This window comes from Vulpes vulpes, chromosome 3 (assembly GCF_048418805.1).
Source record: "Vulpes vulpes isolate BD-2025 chromosome 3, VulVul3, whole genome shotgun sequence".
NCBI lineage: Eukaryota > Metazoa > Chordata > Mammalia > Carnivora > Canidae > Vulpes > Vulpes vulpes.
This window is the reverse complement of record NC_132782.1, coordinates 129021348-129040198: the sequence shown is the minus strand read 5'-3', so window position 1 is coordinate 129040198 and position 18851 is coordinate 129021348. Positions and strand designations below refer to the sequence as shown.

General features: G+C 35.0%; 1 protein-coding gene across 8 annotated transcripts in view; it reads left to right on the top strand.

The window, feature by feature from the left end:
* TLCD4 (TLC domain containing 4) overlaps positions 1 to 18388 on the top strand; it is a 103176-nt gene extending 84788 nt beyond the window's left edge. For all 8 annotated transcript variants that reach the window (XM_025996542.2, XM_072754552.1, XM_072754553.1 and 5 more), the window contains one exon: positions 12505 to 18388. In XM_025996542.2, coding sequence (XP_025852327.2) covers positions 12505 to 12823 — 319 coding nt within the window. In that variant the 3' untranslated portion in view covers positions 12824 to 18388. The remainder of the gene's footprint in view (positions 1 to 12504) is intronic.
* Positions 18389 to 18851: the final 463 nt, after the last annotated feature.

Here is an 18851-nt window from a genome sequence, read left to right as displayed (position 1 = left end):
AAGTGCATAGTTTATACTTGCTTTCTCTATTGTACCTTTTTTTGCTCTTTAAACTCATTAAAATTAGGCTTCCTCCTCGGTCATTGTGCTGGAACTATTTCATTAGAGGCACCAGTGACTTCCAGTTGCAAAATGCAGCAAACTCCCTTTGGTGCCTGTCTCATTATGTCTCTCTGTGGACTTGATGCTGTTGAGCACCTTCTTCTATGGTTTGCTTTCATAACACCATATTCACCCAGTCCTTGTATTTCTCTGACCAAACTCTCTCAGCTTCCTTGGTAAGAGACAGTTCCATAAATGCTGGTGTTCCCTGAGGCTCTCTTCTGGGCCCAGTGACCTTCTCCATGCTTCTCCCTGGGGTGAGTTCTCCTTTCATGGTGTCATCTATTACCAATTTGCTCATTTTCATGTGATGGACTATGCATGAATTTTAGAACCAGATAAACTCAAGTTGCAATTCAGCCTTGCCACTTAACCTGCCCTGACCTGGGGTAAGTTATTTAACATCACTGTACTACAGTTGCTTTCTCTTTAAAAACAGCATATTTATTATTACCTACTTCTTTGTATTATAGTCAAGTGTTTTCTCCTTCCAAGTGGACATCAAAGTCAACATGTCTAAAATAGAATGCAACATATTTCCCTCTGTAGTTTCTTATATTCTCTTATTCAGCATGTGCCCCAGCCGTTCTCTGTCAGTCACTCCTGCTTGACATGTGGTTATCATCTTTGTTTCTCTCACCTACATTTGGTCCATCATCAGATCCTAAATATTTCTTGCCTTGCCACTGTCTCTCTGTCTCTACCATCAGTTCCCATCATCTCTTGCCTAGGCTCCTGTACCAACTTCTAACCCTGTACTGCCCAAGAGGGTACCCATGAGTCACTTGTAACTATTTACATTTAATTTAAAAATTCAGTTTCTCAGTCTAACTGGTAACATTTCAAATGCTTCACAGCCCCATGTTACTGGTATCTACCAAATTGGGTAGCATATCTTAGAACATTTTCATTATTGCATAAAGGTTTTTTGGACAGTGCTGTTCTAGACCAGGGGTTGGCAAAGTAAGGCTTGGGGGGCCAAACCATTGCTATTTTTTTGTAAATAAAGTTTATTGGGGCGCAGCGATGCTCATTGGTTTACGTGACTGCTGTTACACAACACTGGAGTCAATCTGTTGTGACAGAGAGTGTACAGTTTCCAAAGCCTACTACTTATGTCTACTCTCTGGCTCTCTGTAGAAGAAGTTTGCTGATTCCTGCTCTAGACAGACTGTCCCTGTCTCCAATCCTGTTCCCCTTTCATCTGTCTTTTGTATTTTCTTCCACAATGATCCCTCTAAAACACAAAAATGTTTTCAACCCTCCCCTGGTTGAATCCCCTCAGTGATTCCTGCTGCTTACAAGATAAAACATGGGCTCTTTAATATGACAGAAAATTTTCCAAATACATCTGTTTTATCTCTTTCTGCCACCTATTCCTCCTCAAAAATCTCTCCAACTTGTTCACGTGCTGGAAAAGTCTCCTGGCTTCTTACTCATCCTTCAAGACTCAGCCTGAGGATTATTTCCATTACTAAACCCCATCTCTCTCTGGTTATATTGTGTATCCCTCACCTGTGTTTCCATAATAGTGACATAGAGTTACACCATTATGATCAGTGTATTTTATGATAGTGTTTTCTCTCTCTTTCTCTCTCTCTCTCTTTCTGTGTCTTACTCATCTCTGTGTTTCATTATATCAAGGACAAAATTTTGTTAAACTTTGTGTGGTCCAGCACTCATTGCCTGGCACATTAATAGCCATTTAATTGCTTTTTGACAAAATGACCCCCAAGAGGTGATCAGTTAAGCTCTAGCAATGTCCATCTCTTGAATATGATTCAGAATATGTGATACTGAAGCAAAAATTAACTCTGATGCTTAAAGGAACTTCAGTTTGTTTTTGTTTGAAACTTTTTGAGAACTCATAAAATTAGCAATAGTTTAATTCTATACCTTTATCTAAAAGCTTTGAGTCTTTAGTAAATTAAGAAAAGGAGAAGTGTGGTTGGAATGTGAACAGGAAATGGTATAATGGAACAAGGAGATCATAACAAAATTGAGTGCAGCTATTTAAGCTCTGTTAGAGTTTTCTATTGGCTAATTGTTTTCTTTATAGTTTGTAAATTTTTGTTTTCTTTATTTTAAAGTGTTGTATGATTTAAGAAGGCACATGGAATGCATATGGTGGGTTATAGAGGAAAAGAGGACTGAAATAAAGCTTAGACACCTGGGCTTCACAGTTACATTTCTTCTAAGTTATATCCACGCATCAGGTTTCTTTTTATAAGAAATAATTCAATGGCGGTAACTTCCTTCTTGTCTAAATGCCTTGAGTTGCCATGAGGACATATTTATTCATTGCTATTAAAATTAAATAGCTTATAAGAACTTTGTACACATGCTCCTTAATATGTTAATTCAGTATTTCCTAAATACCTCCGCAGTACCTAAAGTCCTAGTCCCTGCACTCTGGGACCTTTGAGTATGGTGTCTGGTGTCATGTCTATGATTGAAAAAGTAGGACTTAAAAGTATAAAATGATGAGCTAGTAAAACAAGACGTTATGTATAAAGGGGCAAGAAAAAAAGCGCTGATGTTAATGGTATAAAACAGCTGTTCTCAAACTTGTTGATATCATAAATTATTGAGGACTTGAATGAACTTTTATTTCCTGTGGGCTTATATCTACTGATATTTGCCAGACTGGAAATTAAAACTGCAACATTAAAAATATTTATTAATTCATTTAATATAACAATATTTTATGTTAACATAATGTGTTTTTTGTGAAAAATAACCACATTACCAAAATGAAAAAAATTTTAGTGGAAACAGTGTCATGGATGTATGCTTTTGCAAATCTTTCTAATGTCTAGCATGGTGGTATTTAGCTGGAATCTCAGGGCTGCCTCTGTTTTCAGTCTGTTGTGAAATGTTATTTTGGTTGAAGCATATGAAAGAGAAACCCGGCCTCTCAGAGTTAGTAATGTAGTAGGAAAAGGTAGAAGTATTTAAGAAGCCTTTTCAAGTATTCAAGGATATTCTTCTTTAACATTATGCCAAAATATACCAAGAGGTATTTTTTTAAAGGTTATCTAAATATAGAATATGAAACTATATCAACGAACTTCCCATACAGAGTTATATTCAAATTCATTGGTCTCTTTGCACTTTGAATCTTTTGCCCATGCATAATTATGTAACATCATGCCTTGGTCATTTGTTTATTTGGTCCACTGAGTTTTGTAGGTTTTCCAAATTTGGTACATATTTAATATGTACCATAATATTTAAAAACCTCACATTAGTTAATATCACCACTGATCTCATTTCAAAAGCCTTTAAGTATTGGGAGGCTATCAAAATCATAGTGGCAAATAAAAGTTTTCCAAAATTCTGATTTTCATTTGAAAGTTCAAGTTTTGTTATTGGCAACAAATACTGACAAGCTTCTTTTCTCAATGTGACAAACTCACTTTTCATTTTTGAGAAAATGCCTGCCAAATACCCAAGTCTAAATAACATAGTTTTTTTCAGTTTTTTCAAGTAAAAATGGTGTTCCATTGAAAAGGCAGGTAGTTTAGCTCATAATTCAAATCATCATCTAAGGGTTTTTTTCCTTCAGATAACTGTTGTACTTTGCAACAGAAGTGTGTTATGTATACTTCCCATTTTATCACACATAATATTAAAAAGATGTACCTAAAGGTCAGGATGCAGTGAAATTATTCTTCATTGGGGACATTCTTAAGTGAAACTGTTTATGCCCCCCCCTTTTGTAACATTTTTAAAAATTCCCTTGTTTCATTTTTAATTGCAAGTGTGTGGTGGTAAAGGCTACAGTGTCCACTAGTATCATTTTGTGCCATTGCCGTTATTTGTGTTAAGATGCCAGGAGTTTTATCTACCATGCTTTGCACCCTCATTGTAGAAGTCATCACAAGGAGCAAGGTGGATAATATTTTAATATTATTATGAAAATAGTTTTGCCTTGTACACCCTCCAAAAAGTCTCAGGGTGCATGGACCACATTTCAATATCTATTATTGATATTTGTCATGCAAGCCTTCACAGAGAAGGCAGGACATATTCTTAAAATGTTTTTTAGGATGTTTTTAGAAGTGGTTGGGGAAGGAATGAACATAAGTTTTTAAAAAGTGGAATAAACATGCTGCATGAAAGAGAAACCCATTCTTGTAGAATCAAAGAGTATGCCTAGGAGGAGGGTGGATAGACTTACAGGGTGTTGAGTGTCAGAGTTAATTGAACTTGAACCAGTGGATGATGAGAACATAGTCTAGTGGGGAAGACATTCTGAAAATAGCATTGAGTAATTGTAGTTTTTGGTATTTGTAGGATAGATTGGAAGACTGGAGGCAAAAGATTGGGTTAGGAGGTTAGCAGACACTCTTAGTTATATGAATGGATGGTGTAATTACATTAGTCCAGGAAATAAATAGGAGTCCAAATTAGCCTGTGGGGATAGATAAAAGATGACAAAATAGAGATTTTCAAGGAAGAAAAAGTGAAATTGGCAATGGATGAGAGATTAGAGAAAAGGGATGAGTTTAGGGCAACTCCTTTGTACCTTTGAGGATTGGGCCCATGAAAAGAAATGAGGAGGCAAGGGGGAGGACTAAAGGGAAGGTGGTTTGGTTTGGAGATGTTAGGTAAGAGGACAAACAGGGCATCTGAGTAGAACTATAGTGAGAGGTACAGAGAAGAATTTTGGAATGATCAGATAGAGGTGACATTTGAAGCCTTGAGAAAAGATGGCACTTAAATGATAAAGTTGAGTGTTTGAATGGAAGCATAAGATAAGGAGGAGTAGATAATGAAGGAATGGTTTAGAAGAAGAAGGGGAGCCAAAATAATATTGGAGCAGTGGGCAACTTTTCTAAAATTAAGTTTCTGAACTCCTAAAATTTCACAGTTAATATTTATTAAATACCAATGTTTACATTCTCAAAAAATTACATTAGCAACCAAGGTAACTGGGGTCAACTCACTGCCCAGGCCCAGAAATGTACAGCATCCATAGCCTTATTGGAGTTTTTCCAAGGATGTCAACAAAGATCGAGTTTGTTATTCACAGCTACACTTCTTAAAATTCTCTTTGCTCCTCTTGAACTCACAATATCTCCTAGAACCCCAGGCTTACTCAAAATTCTGACCTTCAACTCTGAATTCCAAAAACACACTGAAGCAGTGCTGTGTTGGGATGGACTTTTTTGCTTCCATTCTCTTCTCACTTTTTTCCTTTCTTTCTCTTCCTGCAAGGAACCATCTTTGCTTTTGCCAGGTGTGAATTATACCAGATAATATCTTGTTTTTACACTATTTGTAGTTAATACCACACTGCACCATTAATTCCCAGGACATAATTGAAAGGTTCAAGTTTAGAAGTGCAGGTGGAGAAAGAAGTGCTCAATGACCAAAAACAGATTTTTCCCTATAGAGTTGGGTTTGGAAGATTATAAACACATACAATTGGCTATCTTTTCTTGTATACCTTTCTTAGTAATAACTGTAGATGGTGGGTAAAATAGTGTTTTCCCTCTGTCCTTTCTTCTCACAAGCATGTCTTCCTTCTTCCTCCTGCCCCTTTCCCTCTCAGCTTTAATGCATATATTCACAATCTAGTAGCCTTTATTTGTTGGAATGAAAGAGTGTTTGAATTAGGTAAGAAGTAGATTCCAACAAAATAGGTGGCTCTTCTGATGTGAGAGAGGAAGGGAAAAGCAATTACATAAATATTATTTTACCTCAAATTAATATAGGAGCTCTTTCTTTTAAAAGAGACTGGCTTGGGACACCTGGGTGACTTAGTTAAGCATCCAGCTCTTGATTTGGCCCACATCATGATCTCGGAGTCATGAGATTGAGCCCCAAGTGGGGCTCTGTGCTGGGCACGGAGGCTGTTTGAGATTCTCTTTCTTTCTCTTTCTGCCCCTCCCTTGCTGGCTCACATGTTCACTCTCTCTCAGATGAATGAATGAATGAATGAATGAAACTGGCTTAAAGACCAGGTATTGGTTACATGAAAAAAATTGGCAGAAGATGAATATGGTGATTTCATAGTAGAACCAAAGGACAACTCCTTTAAGTCTGGATTTGTAGATGATCACCTTTCCACACAACCAAAAATTTGGAAAGTGCATGAAGTACTTGGAGAACAGAAAGTGTAAGTATTCTGGACTAAATACAGAATAGGACTTGTGAGAAGAGAAAAGTCTAGAAAGGTTAGGTCAAGGGAGACCAGTTGAGTCATTGTAGTCATTGAGGTTAGAGATACTGAGGACCAAAAATTATAATGGCAGCAGTGGGAACGGAATGAATCAGGGGAAGAAAAGGAAGAATTTTCAGAAATGGAATGAGTAGGGCTTGGTTACAGACTATAGGAATAGTCTCGGATGATTGCAAGTTTCTGATTTGGATGGTTAAGTCATTGGTGATGCCACTGATGAAGATTTGGGAGGATTGGTTGCTATAAACTTCCATTTATAAAATGTGTGGGGTAAGGTACAGCCTGTGGAATATAAATCAGTAATGTTGTATCAACTTTGTGTGATGACAGACATTAACTAGACTTATTGTGGTGCTCCGTTCCCGGTGTATACAAATGTGGAACCACTATGTTGTACACTTGAAACTAATATACTGTGATATGTCAATTATACTTCAAGTTTAAAAATAAATAATTAAAATTTACAGACCCCCCCACACACAGTTTTCCACAGAAAGACCTGAATTTGAAGAAAAAGCAAATGTTGGGATGTTTATGACACCTAACACACAAACTATATTGAAAAGATGGCCTTTGGGCCCGTCCCAGTTTTATGTAGCTACCTGAAATATGACCATTTAATTACACAAGCCAATTTTCTATAGCTTAGTGTTATTGTAAAAGTTTGCTTGTACAAACTCATTATATATATCATATATTTACATATTTGTATATATTCACACACTAAAATGGAGTTTATTCGTGAAAATAAAAGCATATCGATCTCTCAAAAACCCCACAAAATGATTGGGAGGATCAGAAGAGAAAGAGGCAGTTTTCTGTGGTTGGGGGCTGGGTATAGAGGAGTGATTAGGCAAGGATTAGAGTATTGATTTTAAGCATGTTGAGTTTTGGGCATATTTGAGAATTTTTGATTTGTGAAATGCTCACCAATAAATGAGATAAAAATGCTCAAGAATAAATTAAAAATCTGGAACTACAGGTAGACCTTGAGAGATGACTTGAAATCAAATATTCATGTTAGGGTTCAAGCCTTTGAGAGTGGATGAAATGGCCTTGGTAGCACATATACAAAGGAATGATGATTGGAAGGCACAAATATTTAAGGGATAGGCAGAGGAAGTAGAGACTGGAAAAGTGTAGTTAGAGAACCAAGAGGAAAATAGTATCATGGAGGTGAGGAGAGATGGAAGTATGATGGTTGGCAGTGTCATATGCTATAGAAAAGCCATTTAGGATGAAGTCTAAGATGAACCCACTGTCTTGATTATAGGGAAGCCACTAGTGACCAATTTCTTTTGTAGAGGAATATAATCATATTGTATTGGGTTATGAGATATAATAAGAATGCCTGTGAATATACTGTTGACTTCTCTTTCAAAAAGTGTGATAGGAAAGAGAAGCAGAGAGATTTTTGGATTAGGAAAAATTGAGCAAGTTGGTCAGAGAGAAGAAAGAATCAACCTAGATGGATGGACTAAAGTCCCAGAAGATGGAGTGTGGTCCCGAGCATGGGCAGGGAAGCAGTTAGCCTTAGAGAGAGCAAGAGAAAACTCTTTATCTGAGTATAAAGGTAAAGGTGCCTGAAAAGAAGTTTTGAGACCTTGAGGTCAGAGTTTAAGGAATTCATGGTTGATGGACTCTACTATCTCAGTAGTTAGAAGAGGCCAGTTCCTCTGAAGGGATTGACAAGTAGAAAAGAATGAGGAAGGGAAGTAACTTGAATGGTGAGAGAGGTTAGAAGCAATTTTATGGAGTGCGGAGTTAAGTAAAAGGACGGTGAAGGAAATTTGAGAATTCAGCTAAAGTCCAGCTCTCTTTAAATTATAGTTGTGCCTGCTGTTTATCTTAATTTCAGTATTGGGGAGTCATAATTATTTATTGAGCTCTAGTTGGAGTGGGGTTCTTACTATGTGTCATAACAGCTTCATACCAGAAGGGAGTTCCCATCATTGCCCCCAGTATTGTAGAGATAAAACTGAGACATAGAAGTCAATGACAGAGAGGAAAGACAACACAGGTGCTAAGTGGCAGAGGCAGGCTCTGAACCCAGGCATTCTGGTTGCAGAGCACAGTACGATTTGCAGTGTACATGCCTGGGAAAGGTGGTGTGATAAGAAATTGGAGGCAGACAGGGTGGGTGGGATGTATGAAGTGTTTAGAGACCTGAGTGTGCTAATGTGTGTTCTGAAGTTATCTGAGTTCAGGGAGGTAGGAAAGGAAGTAATCAAACTCTGGAGGCTGATAGGATTTTGAGAGTTGGGAGGTCAAAGAATGGGTTTAGGTGGAATTGGGTAGGGTGAAATACGGGGTGTTAAGAGTTGTGATGAGAAAGGGATTGGTCATTTGAGGTATAGCATTTCTGGTAATCCCAAGGCCACCATATAGTCTAAAAAAATGGCTATTTGGTTTTTTTTTTTTTTTTTTTAAATGGCTGAGGGTAACAAGAGAAGTCTTTGGACTAAAGAAGACTGAGGGATAGAAGATCCCTTAGAATAAAGGTTTTTGACTTTGCTGCTTCAGTGATGGTTTTCCTGTTTGTGATATTTTATTAATTTGACATTGCTGCCTAAATAGTTTCTCTTTTAATTGACTTGAATAGTTGAGCTTTTTCTCTTTTCACACTACATATACTTACAAATTGTAATACACCTCTTATCCTACCAATTACTCCTACTTGATCTTTTGATCTTAGTAAAATATTTTAAGGTTTTCTTAATTGTTAAGCTTTAGTTACTAAGGTTAAGCAGTTTCTAGTTTAGTCATAACTAATTCAGTCAAATTAAATATTAAGATATATATATTTATATATATATATCAAGATAGTATATTTTACTATATTTGCAGTTTAATCTCTAAACAATGAGGTGAAATTCAGCAAAATCTTTTTTTTTTAAAGATTTTATTTATTTATTCATGAGAGACACATACATACAGAGGCAGAGACACAAGCACAGAGAGAAGCAGGCTCCCCACAAGGAGCCCGATGTGGGAATTGATCCTGGATCCCAGGATCACACCCTAAGCTGAAGGTAGATGCTCAACTGCTGAGCCACCCAGGCATCCCTCAGCAAAATCTTTTTTAAAGAGCAGAAATAACAGAGAAAATACTGAATTTTTTAAAATAAACTTTGAGAATAATTTTAGACTTACAGAAAAGTGCAAGGTGATACAGAAGTTTCTCATAACCCCCCAGCCAGTTTCCCTTATTAACATTTTAACATTAGTAGGGTACATTTGTCACAATTCATGAATGTTGATACATTATTATTAACTAAAGTCCCTACTGTATTCAGATTTCCTTAGTTTTCCTTTTTCTATCCCAGGACCCCAGCCAGGATACCACTTTACATTTAGTTGTATCTCCTTAGACTACTCTTTGTTGTGACAGTTTCTCAGACTTTTGTTGTTTTTGAGGAGTACTGGTAGGTGTTTTGTGGAATATTTCTCAATTTGAGTTTCTCATGTTTTTCTCATGATTAGACTTGGATCATGGGGTTTGGGGAGGAAGACCACAGAAGTAAAGTACCATTCCCATGACAGCATATCAGGCCTACATGCTATAAACATGACTTATCACTTGATGTTTTCCTTGTTTACCTGGCTGAAGTAACATTTGTTAGATTTCTCAATTTTTAAGTTACTCTCTCAATCCCACCTGCTTTCTATCCTGAACTCTGGAAGGAAGTCACTATGAATAGCTCCCCTCTTAAGGAGTGAGGAGTTATGCCTTTCCTTGTTGAGAGTGCAATATCTACAGAAATTATTTATAATTATTCTGCATAGGATATTTATCTTTTCTCCTTCAATCACTTATTCCTTCATTCATTTATATTACTATGGATTCATGGATTTATTTTATACTTCAAGTGTTTTTAAAATGTTACAGCTTTTGCCATTGAACTCTTTCAGTTGGTTTCTGTGTCCCTTTGCTATAACCTCACCATTTTGTTTTTTGAGTACTTCCTTACTTTCTGGCAGTAAAAAATATGCTGGATTCATACTGTATATTCTCTGTTCCAGCCCTAGAATCAGCTGTGTCTCAAAGAGCCCTGATTCCTTTTATTGGAGAATGGTATTAGAGACCATGGTATAGGCTCTGGGTGTCCTCATTGTTACTGGGGCATCATTGTTTCTATAATTTCCCAGATAACAACTGGGAAATATACTAGCCTGTGTATACACAGCTACCTATAATTATTCTATGTCCATAAATACACACATACACACACACACAATTAAGCTAAATGAATTCATACTGATGTTTCTAACTCTAACCCAGTATCATATGGCTCAATCTAGCCTCTTTTACTCACTTGTCAGTAATTTTCCACCCCAACAATGAGAAACCGGGTCCCTGCTTCACCATCAAACAAAAGTACTTATTTGTTAAATCCCAATTTATATATATGGGTTTCAGAATTGCTAACTTGTTCCTCCATGACATGCAACTTTACCAACTAGAATACAGTGCTTGTGTATAGTTTTGTCTTTAGTCTTATAGCCACCGTTTCCAAAGTTACTTAGATCACCTGTGTTTACCACACTTCCTACAGTAAGGTTATGTCATATATTTGTAAAGCACTTAGATTCTTTTATCACAGTCTAGATTCTATCCTGGCACTACCAAACTCCTGATATTTTAAAATTTGAAAAAAAAATTTGTACGCATTCTTCATGCTGTTCTGTGGATTTTGACAAATGCATAACGTCATACAGTCAGTCACTACTACAATATCATATAGAATTGTTTCACCACCCTAAAATATCTCCTCTGCTTCACTTACTCTCTACCCTCTTTCTCTCTCCCTGAACCTCTGGTAACTACTGATATGTTTTCTGTTTTTATAGTTTTGCTTTTTCTGGGATGTTATATAAATGGAATCATACTGTGGGTATTGTTTTCAGAATGGCTTTTATTTAGTAATCTGCACTTAAGATTTATCCATGTGGTTATGTAAATTGGTAGTTTGTCCTCTTTATTGCTGAATGACATTCAATTGTGTGGATATACCACAATTTGCTTATCCATTCACCTACTGAATAACATCTTAGTTGCTTGCTTCCAGTTTTTTGCAATTATAAATAAACCTGATGTAAAAATTTGCATGTAATTTTTTTGTGTGGACATAAATTTTCAAATCAGTTGGAAAAATACCTAGGAGAGTGGTTGCTGGATTGTGTGCTATGAATATGTTTAGTGTTATAACTGACATTGTTTTCCAAAGTGGCTTTACTGTTTTATTCTCACCAGCAATGCTTGAGAGTTCCGTTGCTCCATATCCTTGCCAGCAATTGGTATTGCCAAAATTTTGGATTTTATCATTTTTATAGATATGTAGTAGTATCTCATTATTTTAATTTACGGTTTTCTAATGACAAATGATGTTTAACATCTTGTTCATATTCTTATTTTCCTTTTGTATATCTTCTCTGATGAGGTGTTTAAGATATTTTGCCCACATTTTAATTGGATTGTTGCCTTATTGTTGAGTTTTAAGAATTCCTTTTATATTTTGGATACAAGTACTTTATCCTAGATGTATTTTCTCCCAGTGCATGGGTATCTTTTTATTTTGTTTTAACGGTGCCTTTCACAGAGCAAGTTTTTAATTTTAGTAAAGTCCAACTTAATATTGTTTTCTATGATTGTGCTTTTGGTGTTATATCTAAAGTATTATCACCAAACCCAAGATCATGAAGATTTTCTCCTATGTTTTCTTCTAGAAGTTTCATAGTTTTTCATTTTATGTTTTAAGTCTGTGGTTCATTTTTAGTTAATTTTTGGATAAAATGTGAGGTCTCTGCCTAGGTTCATTTTTCTGCATATGAATATCCAATTGTTCCAGCTGTTTGTTGGAAAAACTATTCTTTCTCTATTGAATTCCCTTTACACTGTAGTGAAAAATCGATTGAGTATATTTGTGTGGGTCTGTTTCTGGGCTAAGACTGTTGATCTATTTGTTCTCTCACCAATGCCATGCTGTCTTGATTACTGTAGCTTTATATAGTAAGTAAGTCTTGAAAGTGGGTAGTATGTGTCTGCCAACTTTCTTCCTTTTCAGTATTATATTGGCTATTCTAGGCCCTTTGCCTCTCTATATAAATCTTAGGGGGATATTCACTGAATTTTAAAAACTGAAAACTAAAATTAAAATGGTTAATCCTTGGAGATACAGAGTAAATGTGATGCTTTTAAAAATTTTTTCCAGGTGGTTCTTTGAAGCTCTGAAGTATCCTAAGTTTTCCAAGGCTAACGTCATCAATGGAATACTCATGACAGTGGTGTTCTTCATCGTGCGGATTGCCCCAATACCTCCTTTTTATAGTTACATGTATTCCGTGTTAGGAACAGAAGCCTACATAAGGCTTGGATTTTTAATCCAATGTTCCTGGATCTCTACTTGTGTTGTTTTGGATATAATGAATGTCATGTGGATGATCAAAATTACAAAGGGTTGCATCAAAGTCATCTCTTTCATCAGACAAGAGAAAACCAAAAGTAGTCTTCAGAATGGAAAACTTGACTAAAAGTGGGCTGTTGATATGCATACTTCAGTACTATCTGCATTATATCTACTGATAGGATGAATTCTTGGCATGTTCTTGTACTTCTTATTAATTATATTTGTTATCGAGGATTTCAATCCTTTTTTTTTTTTTAACCTTTAGAAAAGAGAAACTAAAACTTAGATTTTATTCCAAGATTTCTTTTCTGATTTTCTTCTGCAATATAAGCATGGATAAAATCTTAAAGGTTTAAATAAAAAAATTTCAAATATAGTGGTGAATCTTTTCAGAAATCTGTTAACCTGCATTGGTATTTTTCTCTGTGGAAAGATGACTATGCTAATTGGGTGCACTTAGTTTTATGTCACCAATTTTGCTGAAAGAATGGGAACTGCTTTTAAATTTGTAAATAGCTCTCAACATTTTGTTGTACTGCACTCACTTCTTACTATGGCTATCAATACCCGTGTAGGGTTTAATTTCTAAATTGTTAAAATGTTCTTTTTCTTAGGCTATTAGAAATGATGTATATTTTGTTTAGCTATGTTATCATCTATGAATGATAAAATATTTTTGCTTATTTTGGGAATATTTAATTCAGTCACAGAAAATACTTTAATTTTTAGATTTTTCAGACCACTTTATTTCTATTTTTAACATTTTATCAAAGTATTGCTTTTTTATTTGTTGTAAGGCTTAAGATAGGTCTTACAGAGCCCCTTAAGAGATGAATTCCTCTTTCTAAAAATGCATGTTACAGATAATTATTTAGGCTGATGGGAGGAATTATTAAGAAAAAAGCTTTAACACTGCTGTCTCTGTTTCCCTTGCACTTTTTCCATGAAAAATATAACCTTTCTATTTGCTCTATCTGCAAAAAACTCCCCTAAGTTCAGAACCCAACATCATCAGTACCAAAGTGTTATGCAGTATCTATCTGTCACGCTCCTAACGTAGGCCTCTTAATGAGACCAAAACTCCAAAAGAGTCAGAATTCATATTTTATTCACAGTTTACACCCATACTTGCTTAACCAACATTTTGAGTGCTTTGGATATCTGTCTTTCCTAAAGAACAGGAAAAAAATAGATAATTTAATCTAAATATTCTGATTATTAACATCCTTCTCCCGTGTGGTGATAAATGGTTGGTGACTCCCCTTTTTTGGTTTTGGGGTTTTTTTTGTGTATCTTGTAAGTATATGTTTACTACTTCTTTGATTCTTACAACCCAAATATAGAATTATAATAGTTAACTATTATTGCCTTTATTTTTCTCAAGTACTTTAATGATTGTTCTCACCTAGGGAATAAATTTAATCAGTGACAGCTGCTTGAATTTAATTGAACCCAACCCAAAAGATCTAATCCACTCAGTTTCTCAGCTGGTAGGAGAATGATTTCCTTTCATTGTCCATGTTATGATGGTGAAGGGAGGCTGGCTGGATAGATCAGACTGATTTGATCTGATTTGATTGATTTGGCTGTTTAATGCAGAGAGAGCCTGATAAGTTTTAGAACATTTAAAGAAAGTAACTAAAATCTCAGTCAATAACTCAATGAGAAAATCAAATTTATTGGCTTACAGTAAGTACACTTATTTTTGAAAGACAAAGTAATGTATAGGTATTTGTTTTTAAAGCTACTAATATTAAATTGATAATTTGATACCAATTTAGTGCCTTTGACATCACAGGCACTTAAATGCGTGTTGGTTGTTTAGAGGGAGTAGGAAAGCACATGGTTTTATCTTGTTCTTTTCTTGCTCTTTTGCAAGAAAACTGGATTTTTAAGTGGAAAATATTTATATTAGAAAACTATTTTGGAAATTCATTCCTTTAAAAAGAAACAAAAATTGAAGTAAATATTTTTGACTCTTGGGATATTTCTATAGTTTCTGAACACAGATTTTAAATCCACCATCAAAATGAAGACAATATAAAGCAATATATTACAATGTATTGTAATATAAAGCTCACTGATAAGTGAGTTTCCATATAGCAGTTTCAGTTTTTATAGTTGCTATTTCATGCTTAAAACTTTATTTTTGCTTTCATTAACAGCACTTTTCATTAGTATAGCTACTCACAAAACAAGTGTTTAAAATACAATGTTTTGAACCAAAGTTCACTATTCCCTTTAGTCAGCAAATCTTATTTTATGCTGGCTGCATGACAGCTAATTCAACATCCAGATTCAATATCCAAAAGTAGAAGCTACATATTTCCTTGTACAACATGCATGAAATGGAAAAGACACTACAAACTGCCATACTACTTTAAGTCAGATCTTTACAGGAGCTATACTTTGCTGTTCTGTGATTGTATCCACCTACCTAAGATACAAGGAGTTAAAGACAGAACATATCATTTATTAAACGATGAATTTTTCATTTATTAAATGACTAACTTTTGCTAGACATTTTACATATTAAGTATTTTGACTGGATTAATTTAAATCTATTAGGCATTCTGAATTTAACAACTATTAAAATATTTGTAGAAAATAAAAGCAAATTGGTATAAATTTTTAAGCAATTCTATTTTTATAGAAAAAGATTAGTGACAAACCTGTAACTATAAAGGTGTTCTTTGAATGTGTAGTAGTCTAAAAAATAAAAATTCTTACAAAATTTTGAAAGTGAATGAAAATCAACTAAATAGCATGCAAGATCATAGATTCTGCATCTGTTATTTGGGAGAATTTAAAAATTATGAACTTGAGTTTGTAGAATTTGCACTCGTGTCTGAAATCTTTCTAGTAAGTATTGTTTGCATTTATTTAAAACTCAAAATGGAGTTATATAAGTGCAAAGAAATTAACTCATGTGTAACTTGTGTCTTGATGCCTTATGGTAAGTTAAGATGTAATTTTTATTTCAACTGTTTAGTTTTGTTGTTTCATGGGCCAGTGCTATGTTTGTAGAAATAATAATGTCTTTACCATTCCTAAGGGTGATTGATATACCGAGGATGCCCCAGTACTATTGTAAAGGTCTTATTTTTAAAAACTGCCTAGTTTATAGGTGTTTGAATCAAATTCTTTTCTAAATTTTAATCTGTTTGGCTCGACTTCTTGCTAAAGTGTCAGTTTCTAAATTGTACACTTTCTCTGAGGTGCATTGGGTGTTCGGAGAACGATTCTTCACAGATGTAAGGGCCAGCTTTACAGCTGGTTACACCTTTTGTCATCATGCATCAGAAAAAGTCCTGTCATGGAGATATATAGGGGAAAGTGTAATATTCATGTTTGTTCTGTTTCATTTTTAAGGGAAATAAACATGTTCCAAAAGACACTATTAAAATAAATGTTTGAACAAATTTCAGTTTCTAGGTTACTGCTAACTCCAATGTGTAAATATACATATGAATCAGCTTTCAGTGGTCCAGGCTATTGCTTAAAATTGAAAAGTCCATGTAATTGTTGACATCATAGTTTTACTTTATGGAAGACTATGTATCTGTGTGTCTTGAGTTCCAGAAGAAGTGCATATAACTTTATCAGAAATGTGGCACAGCATTTCTCCACCAGTATGAACCAACACAGCAGTGAGACCCCTCCTGTGTTTAGAGATCCTGGGCACACAAACAAACTGCCCAGCCTTAACCACAACTTGATTGATGACAGGCACAATCCCTTAAAGCTACTGCAAGGGATTTTTCACATGAAGCATATGTGGCACGTGTGAGAACAATGAGAAGCCAGCAGGACCTGGAGTTGGAGACACCATGACTGATTTTCCTTTAAAAGGCATGATGTCCCTCCCTCATCTAAAGGTTGTTCTCTGAATTCCTTCAGCCCTTCCAACTCATCCTCCTAACACCCTTAAGACTATGCCAGCACCTTTCAACTTTTGAGGCTTCCCCATACCCGTAAGTGTTCTGATCTGTTGTGGCAAATTTCAAAGTTTTCAAGTACGTTTTTCAATTGAAAAAAGCATTGCAATACGTTTAAGTAGAGGTCAGCAAACCATAATTGCTAAGAGGCTATCAGAAGCCATTTAGTACTTAATACTTGTTACAAGATGAAACAAGGCTAATAAGGTTATGGTTTTATTGAGAAAAACATCTGTAGTCTCTTTCTTAGACTGGCTTAGCAGTAAGAGCTTTATATAGATTTCAGCTATGGATTCATTGTAGACCTATAAATTATCTAAATGCTCTTCCTTAGACCCCATGGCAGGAGGAGGAAATGAAGTAGCTCTGTGTTATGAGGCCGTTAGGAGGAGGGGCTGCCGGTGTGTGGCAGCGTTACTGGGTCCTGCTCTTTAACTGAGCAAATTTAGTTATGGTCATGTTTCTTTTAAAAACAAGCTTACCAGCAAGTGGATTACTCAGCATGTTTTACAAGTGCAACACCCATGGACTAGAGCCCTATCCCTCTCTAGCCCAGACCTCAAACTGCCTCTACCAGCCTTGATATTAAGTTGTACCTTTATTTGAAGATGTTTTGGATAGCAGTGGAGAACTGAAGGCTAGCTGCTAAAATTGGTTTGTTTGCATTGAAAATGTTTACACTGAGTCCCTTGCTACACCATAAACCATAAACCATTTGTTTGCATTGAAAATGTCTACAGCAAACTAGACAGTTTTGATATCAGGCCCTATATTTAAGACCAAAAACAATGAGAAGTATTTCTAAATCTTAAAGATATAAATACAATACCTCTGGCTGAAAACTCGTTAATCATCATCTGTATATTTTTTCTTTATATTTTACATAATTTTTTCCTGTAATTAAGTGTGCATTAGGTATTTGCTACTTCTTGGTTAATGAAGCCTAAAAATATAACTGTAAATAAAATATGCTATATATTTTTCTGTTTCTTGCTTGGTTTGCTTCTAGTATCATTATGTCTACTTTCTACTTAAAGAATTTTTGCATAGATGATACTCTTACTAGTAACTAGAATGAGTTATGAGTATTTTTGGTAATTATTAGAATTTATAATAACTTTTAGACATGGATTTCATTTGAAAAAGCTACTTGGAAATTACAGCAAATGTGGTAACTCTAGTGATACACAAAATTTCTTTCTGGGAATATACATTACTATTTAATTGTTATAAAGATTTTGGAAGTCTTTCAAAATACATTTAACATTTTGAGAAACAAACCTTCTAATTTATTTCCATAAGGCTGAATGAAAAATTCTTATTTACAAAATGTGAGACTTGGTAATTTATAAACAAGTGTTATTCAGATTTATTAGCAATTAAAATAGCAATTTAGTATTCTTTGGTCATTGGCTGTGCTTAATTTGAAGGGGATTAATTAATATCTCTAGGTAATTCCCTTAAAAATGTTAAATGTTTGTATATTTTATTTGTATGTGTGCCAGTTCAAAGTATATGCAAGTTCTAAGCAATAATCTGCATGTTACACAAGGTTGGTCTTCCTTTGTCATGACAAATTTTATTTGATCTTGATTTTAAGAATGTGTATAAAATCAATATCCTATATATATAAATCGTCCCTCCTCCCAATGAAAACCGTGAAATTTTCCTGTGTTAGAACACTAATGTGGTGCAAAGCTTTGTATTTTGTGGGAAAAAAATTAATAAAATCACAATTATTTAGTGCAAAAGTCTGAGTCTGCGAAGTGTACATTTTCATAGTAATTGATGAATAGATGATAAAAATTACTTTCCTCAAATCTCTTCCAGCTCTTGAATCCTAAAGCTAATATTTTTCTTCAAGATGTTTGTAGAGCTTGTTTACCCTCTTCCCTCCCTTTTCTCCCTGAGGTCCCTGCTTTATAACAAACCAGGAGGGGAAGCAGGCATTATAGTCATGCTTGTTGATGGAAGGAATGGTGCTATCTAATCCATAGGCTCTTTCAGATTAAGTAAAACTTTTGCAGTTATGTTTTTAATCTCCTTCCTCGTGTTCTTTAGGCCTCTCATGTGGTCTCAAGTGTTTTTTGCCAAATGTCTTGGCTGGAGTTTCTCCCTTCTCAAATTGCCCATGTCTGAATTTTGCATCTTGGTCTGAGAATATCCAGTAGATCAGGAAGCAGAAAGCTAATTGAATAGAATACTGAAGTGGTT